We start from the raw sequence: 6,903 nt of genomic DNA, 5'->3' as shown, positions 1-6,903 counted from the left end.
ATTTCAGTTTTTGATGTTAAAAAGAGCAACACCATTAAATTTGAAGATTCCTAAATCATTACTCACTTCCAATTTCCTATGTAAAATATTGATATATTTTCATTCACCCAAATAAAAGATTCCCTATGTACACACACACATATTTCCTATTTCCTCAATTGTGCTTTTATGGTTTCAACTTTTTATATGTGGCAACTTTTAAACACTAGTAAAATTGTTTAGCATATGTGTTTTATTTTCTTTTTAGTTGCTTACAGTTTTCTACAAGATCTCTTAAATTATAGCATGATTCTGGCAGGCTTTATGCTATTTGTTGTTCCAATTAATTAAAACTGTTTAAAACATGAATTTTAAAAACCGCATATTAGCATAATTTTGCAGTAAAAATTCTTTTTCCAAACTTTGCAAACATTCTATACAACCTAAATTAGTGCTGAGATCAAACTGGATTTTAACAGTTGCTCAATGTCCTTCAAAAGGTTAAAAGGCATGTTTATCTGAACTACACCCATTTTCAGTTTCAACACAGCACAGCTCTCGTTTGTTCTCAAGACAAATTTAAAACCATACCTATTGGGATTGGTTATTACTGAAGATAATTTATGCAAATCATGAGCCAAAGATGCTAAATTGGCAAAAAGAAAACTATGCAAGTAAGCAAACTCTACCCCATGTGGGCCACACCTTCTCAGTATATAAAGGCTTGGCACTGTCCTTGGTAGCAGCAGGCACCCCTGGGCTAAGCAGCATCACCATGTCTGTCCGATACAGCTCAAGCAAACAGTACTCTTCCTCCCGCAGCGGAGGAGGCGGTGGAGGCGGAGGGGGTGGAGGCGGATCCCTCAGGGTTTCGAGCAGCAAAAGCTCCCACGGTGGAGGATACAGCTCAGGGGGAGGTTTCAGCGGCGGCTCCTTTAGCCGCGGCAGCTCTGGTGGAGGCTTTCTGTGCTCGTCGGGCGGCTACGGCGGAGGCGGCGGAGGACTAGGAGGAGGTTTTGGCGGAGGCAGCTTTGGCGGAGGCAGCTTTGGCGGAGGCTATGGAGGCGGCAGCTTTGGCGGAGGCTATGGAGGAGGTGGTTTTGGAGGCGGCGGTTACGGAGGGTCCAGCTTTGGAGGTGGGGGCTTCGGTGGAGGCGGCTTTGGAGGCTTTGGTGGTGGTGGTGGTGGATTTGGAGGAGATGGTGGCCTTCTCTCTGGAAATGAAAAAGTAACCATGCAAAACCTGAATGACCGCCTGGCCTCCTACTTGGACAAAGTCCGGGCTCTGGAAGATTCGAACTACGAGCTAGAAGGCAAAATCAAGGAGTGGTACGAAAAGAACGGCAACGCGACCCAGCGCCAGCCGCGCAACTACGACCAATACTACCAGACTATTGAGGACCTTAAAAGTCAGGTACGGGGTGTTTTAAAGTCCAACTTGAAGCCTATTGTTCAACCATGTAACCCAGATCAATCAATTTTAAATTAACCATGATGTAGCCATTCACTATGTTTGCCTGTGTTAACTTTCTTGATTCCAAAAATAATCCAGTCTCATCCAGTGTAAATATTTGTGATGGTATAGTCACTTCAATCTTCATCTAATACGTGTGTTAAGTGTCTTATAGGATGGTGGACTATTGAAAAATTTTTTTGGTTTTAATTAGTGTATATGAGTCCATAATTAAAATACACTAGATCATTTACAAATAGAAAAACTGGAAGAATTGTTAAATGAGTCAAAACAAAATACTTTTCAGATTGATAACCAAAAAAGCACTCATTACCAACAATGCAAGAAACATTAATGCTCCAGTATGAAACGAGATATCACTGGCCTCTAGGGATTTGTGAATTGTACCTACTGTGTGCCAGCTTAGTGTGTATTCATGTAGAGTAAATCTTTGTAACACATCAAACCAAATGAGGTATGAGTTAGTCCAAACCTGGCTGACCTACATGAAAATCACCTAGTCTAGGAGCAGGGCATGCATGCAGGGACACAGCTATATAATTCCAGTTAGTTTTCAGAAAGGGATGAAGTAGAAATAGAAGGGTACAAACCCTTCAAGAGAACAAATGACCCAATTTAAGTGTACAGGTAAGCCTGCAATATTTCATATTTACAACAAAAATTTTCTCCAAAATTGTGTAAGAGAATGACATAAAAAGGAAGTTCACCTATGCCAGTATAAAAGCCATATTTGTACCTGATTTCTTTACCTCTTCCTGCAGATCCTGAATCTAACAACCGACAATGCCAATGTCCTGCTTCAGATCGACAATGCCAGGCTGGCCGCTGATGACTTCAGGCTGAAGTAAGCTAAGTAGATGGATACAATGCTATCACACAAATACATGAGTGGTTTTTAACAGTGACTTTGGATGTCCTCAACGGCAATTACATTTTCCTGAATTCATTTAAAATCAAACAGAACTGGAGCTATCAGAGAAACTTTCCATTTCCACATGCCTTTCTGGGCAATGTTAAAAGAAGAAAATGCATTTTAAAGTAACTGCTAAGCTTCTGTGCTTTAAGCCACTAATACCCCTTTGTGAATTAATATTTGGTAAATGTTGCCATGATATATTTGCTTTTTATTTAGTCTTTCAACTTATGTTTGCTTTTAAAATGGTCTCCGCCTTCATCTGGTGCACCTCCCTTGTAGGTTACAGCCAGTAACTGCCCCGTGCTTGTTTCAGGTACGAGAACGAGCTGGCCCTGCGTCAGAGCGTGGAGGCCGACATCAACGGCCTGCGCAGGGTGCTGGACGAGCTGACCCTGGCCAAGGCCGACCTGGAGATGCAGATCGAGAGTCTGACTGAAGAGCTGGCCTACCTGAAGAAGAATCATGACGAGGTGACGCAAAAAGTTAACATGTACTTTCCCCAGCCCAAAGACTTGCTCATTTTGGTCACGGAACAGTCATTGATTTTCTCTGTTCCTTAAACAGGAAATGAAAGACCTTCAAAATGTGTCCACTGGCGATGTGAATGTGGAAATGAATGCTGCCCCAGGTGNAAAAAAAATCCTTCAGGTACGAGAACGAGCTGGCCCTGCGTCAGAGCGTGGAGGCCGACATCAACGGCCTGCGCAGGGTGCTGGACGAGCTGACCCTGACCAAGGCCGACCTGGAGATGCAGATCGAGAGTCTGACTGAGGAGCTGGCCTACCTGAAGAAGAATCATGACGAGGTGACGCAAAAAGTTAACACGTACTTTCCCCAGCCCAAAGACTTGCTCATTTTGGTCACGGAGCAGTCATTGATTTTCTCTGTTCCTTAAACAGGAAATGAAAGACCTTCAGAATGTGTCCACTGGCGATGTGAATGTGGAAATGAATGCTGCCCCAGGTGTTGATCTGACCAAACTTCTGAATAACATGAGAAGCCAGTACGAAGAACTTGCTGAACAAAACCGCAAAGACGCTGAAGCCTGGTTCAATGAAAAGGTGAGCCACCTTCCATCAGGTGAGGCCAATGAAGAGTCCGTTATCATTGCAGAGTTTTCTCACCTTCCCCTTTTTTCTAATACTCTAGAGCAAGGAACTGACTACAGAAATCGATAGTAACATTGAACAAATATCCAGCCAGAAAAATGAGATTACCGAACTGAGACGCAACGTTCAAGGTCTGGAGATCGAACTACAGTCCCAACTAGCCCTGGTACGTTCATAACTCTCTTACCCAAAGTTTTCTGCGCAGTAAGAACGTGCAACAACAGAAAATGCAGAGTCAGGGTGAGAAAGTAGAACGAAAAATCGGAGCTCTTTGTTAATGGGAGAAAAGCATTATTGGCATCGATCTAAAAGTGCTGAGACTGAAATTTGTTATTAAATGTAAAACACAAATTGTACTTTCTTTATGCTTCTATAGAATGTCTTAAACTGCTAAGTAAGATGCACTGTTCTCAGGTGAACTAAACGCTCGTTAAGCCACAGTTTCTTCTTTCCTCTTTTCAGAAACAGTCCCTGGAAGCTTCCCTGGCAGAAACAGAAGGTCGCTACTGCTCTCAGCTCTCCCAGATTCAGGGCCAGATCTCTTCTCTGGAGGAACAACTGCAACAGATTCGAGCTGAAACCGAATGCCAGAACTCTGAATACCAGCAACTCCTGGATATTAAGATTCGGCTGGAGACTGAAATCCAAACCTATCGCACCCTGCTAGAAGGAGAAGGAAGGTAAATTATACAGTTTTTAAAAAATTATCTTAACTGATTTTGTTCACTATTCCAAATCGCAAGGCTCTCCCATAACCGAGGGAAGTGCCAGAGACTGGGAGAAATGGGAGCAAAGGGAGGAAGGAGAGTACAGAAAAAGACGTATGCAACCAGCCTCAGTGTCTCACGAACTTGATTCTTAGGGCTGTTTGTATATAAACTTGCTTTTAATGAATGAGTTTTAAAATGCATACTTGGCAGGGGTTTCTCCCGCCCCACCCCACCCCACCCCCGAAAACGCATTATTTTTCTAAAGAAACAATAAGCCGGAAAGCAACGCTCCGACTCCCAGTTTACAGTTAACTCAATGTGACGTTTATTCCCTGTAGTTCCGGCGGCGGCTCCTACCGCGGCGGGCGCGGCGGCGGAAGTTCCGGCGGTGGCTATGGTGGCAGTTCCGGCGGCGGCGGCGGCTACGGCGGCGGCAGTTCCGGCGGCGGCGGTGGCGGCTACGGCGGCGGCAGTTCCGGCGGCGGCGGCGGCGGCAGCTACGGCGGCGGCAGTTCCGGCGGCGGCTACGGTGGCGGTTCCGGTTCCGGTGGCGGTGGCGGCGGCGGCTACGGCGGCGGAAGCTCCGGCGGAGGCCAAAAGTCTGCTTCCGGGTCCACTGGCGAGTCCTCATCTAAGGGACCAAGGTCAGCAGAAACTAGCTGGGGTAATTAGAATTAGTTTTAACTTTCTAAAATATTAAAACTTTAGGGTTCCCACGTGCATTTTTTAAAAGTAAGTTATACTGAATGGAAAATGGCATGGTCTAAAGTGCTGTATTTTAAACATTCCTGGGGGGGGGGTTAAGCAACGTTAAAAAGTTAAATTTTCTTTTAAAATTTAGTGTATTTTTCTTTTAGAAATTTTGCTTGTTAATTAGTGGGGACCCCCACAGATTGCTTAATCTAAAGTCTTTTTTTGTGTGGTTCCCATACAGATACTAGTAAAGCCAGAGTGATCAAGACAATTATTGAAGAAGTGGCACCTGATGGTAGAGTCCTTTCATCTATGGTTGAGTCAGAAACCAAGAAACACTACTATTGAGCCACATCAAGGGAAAAGGCCATTTTGTACAGACGCACGGAGAACAAGGTCTCCAAGAAAACACTCCGCTGGTCTTAATGGTCTCTGGCAATAGGTTCCCTCTTTGAAAATAAGGTGTCTAAAAGGTGTTTTGTGGTTTCTGTATTTCTTCTTTTCACTTTACCAGAAAGTGTTCTTTAATGGGGGAAAAAAAAGAGAGATTTCTGTTCTCATTTACTAATGAATCAATAAACTTTCTTACTGATGCAAACTATCTTATTTGGTCAGAGTTGTTTTTATTTAAATTAGGTCTTTTAACTTGAAACATTAATAAACCGTAGCATTTGAAGATGGGTTTTTATAGACATTCCGAAGAGAGAATTACTGTCGTTATGATTTGTCTGAATACATTGTTTAACCTTGTGGGTGTGTTGGACCAGTATCTGCAATCTCACTGAGTAAAAAGTCCATAAGTCACCAGTCTTATTCTTTCTTAAAGACACACGATATGTAGAAAGCTCTGTCTTTCCAATAATTTCAAGCCTGGAAATTCTGAAATATCTCAATTAAGACCCCCAAAATAAAGTTAATTGGATATTTCACATTTTCTGATTACTTGACTTCTCCCATTGACCTGCCCGTATTTCCTTCCCATTACTATGTTACTTCTGCCCAATTGCTATACAGCCTAAGAGAGATTTTACAGTGTTTTCTAGCACAGTGAAATCCTATCAAACAAAATCATCTGGTGTCCATCAGATGAATGGGAGAAGCACTGGCAAGCCGTGGTGATGCCAGTTTGACCAGAGGGACGCCTCTAGGTTTTAGCCTTTGCAACCATGCCCAGTGAGCAGTACTAAGAATCCGGTGCTTGTAGGGTCAACCCCATCGCCACATCCTTCAGTGGTAAGAACCCAAATGAGACCACTTCATGCTCGGCTAGTATATGGGGTAGGTAAGGGCTGGAGTTACTCTCTGCCGCTGAGACTACTGTATGTTCCCAACGTGTCCTGCGTCTACCAAGTAGCCATCTTCAACACCCTGATTTGAGCTCCAGTTTTCCCAAGGACCTGAGCCCTAGTCCCCAAGCCATTTGCTTGGAACACCTGCTAGGTAAACCCTACTCTCTCTACTCCAAATTGATGACTGAAGCCCTGTTTCCATGTGAATATATTTCCTGAGAGTCAAGTTTCTCCATGACCTGCCTGGCACCAAATGTTACCATAGTTCAGAGATGCTCCACTTTAGCCCAGATGCCCTGTCATGTATGTGCCAGCCATTCTGTGCAGGGGTGGGGGGAGCAGTCTTCCAAGGCTCACTATCGAAGCCCCGCCACGCCAGCCTGTGAAGCCCTGAAGCCTATCACTGGGCGTAGAACACCGGCTGTGTATATGCCACCTGCTGTTCAAAAACACTGTCCTTTAAAACATTTATTGTCTAACAAAGTTAACCAAGTCCCCGGGGCCTAGGGTATTGTCCATAATCCGAGATGACCCTTCTCCTTATTCTGAAGAGATCAGTATTAGAAAGCCTTGTCTCCACCCATTCATTCACAAACCAGCCTCTCAGCTGGTCAGAGTTCTCTGCCTGACTAGGTGGGGGAGCCAAACCTCCATTCCTGAGAGGTCTGAATGATGGTGGTCCTGTTGTCTCAGGTTTCCAACTTTCCAATATCTCCTTAAACAACGATTTATA

At 44.1% G+C, this 6,903-nt stretch overlaps 1 protein-coding gene across 3 annotated transcripts; it reads left to right on the top strand.

The window, feature by feature from the left end:
* The first annotated feature begins 584 nt into the window (after positions 1-584).
* KRT10 (keratin 10) lies at positions 585-5,482 on the top strand. Of its 3 annotated transcripts, none has more exons than XM_037033228.1 (9): positions 740-1,393; positions 2,215-2,297; positions 2,683-2,839; positions 2,934-2,997; positions 3,333-3,430; positions 3,519-3,644; positions 3,941-4,158; positions 4,527-4,852; positions 5,123-5,482. In XM_037033228.1, the coding sequence occupies exons 1-9, from the start codon at positions 755-757 to the stop codon at positions 5,227-5,229; spliced, it is 1,818 nt and encodes a 605-aa protein (XP_036889123.1). In that variant the 5' UTR covers positions 740-754; the 3' UTR covers positions 5,230-5,482. The 3 variants fall into 3 exon arrangements, with proteins under 3 accessions (XP_036889125.1, XP_036889123.1, XP_036889124.1); XM_037033229.1 differs by having other exon boundaries at positions 4,527-4,832; positions 5,123-5,215; XM_037033230.1 differs by lacking the exons at positions 2,683-2,839; positions 2,934-2,997 and adding an exon at positions 3,018-3,174 and having other exon boundaries at positions 585-1,393; positions 3,269-3,430.
* The last annotated feature ends 1,421 nt before the right edge of the window (positions 5,483-6,903 follow it).

This window comes from Sturnira hondurensis, unplaced genomic scaffold, assembly GCF_014824575.4.
Source record: "Sturnira hondurensis isolate 20B ecotype Veracruz unplaced genomic scaffold, ASM1482457v3 Scaffold0021632, whole genome shotgun sequence".
In the NCBI taxonomy this organism is placed as follows: Eukaryota; Metazoa; Chordata; class Mammalia; order Chiroptera; family Phyllostomidae; genus Sturnira; species Sturnira hondurensis.
Note: the sequence above shows the minus strand (reverse complement) of the source record. Positions and strands in the feature narration are given on the sequence as shown.

Excerpts from the sequence above, each read along its gene's own strand:
- KRT10 (XM_037033230.1), top strand. The coding sequence starts at position 623 with ATGCTAAATTGGCAAAAAGAAAACTATGCAAGTAAGCAAACTCTACCC. Across the intron at positions 1,394-2,214 it reads TTGAGGACCTTAAAAGTCAG|ATCCTGAATCTAACAACCGA; the intron begins GTACGGGGTGTT and ends CTCTTCCTGCAG. Across the intron at positions 2,298-3,017 it reads GCTGATGACTTCAGGCTGAA|GTACGAGAACGAGCTGGCCC; the intron begins GTAAGCTAAGTA and ends AAAATCCTTCAG.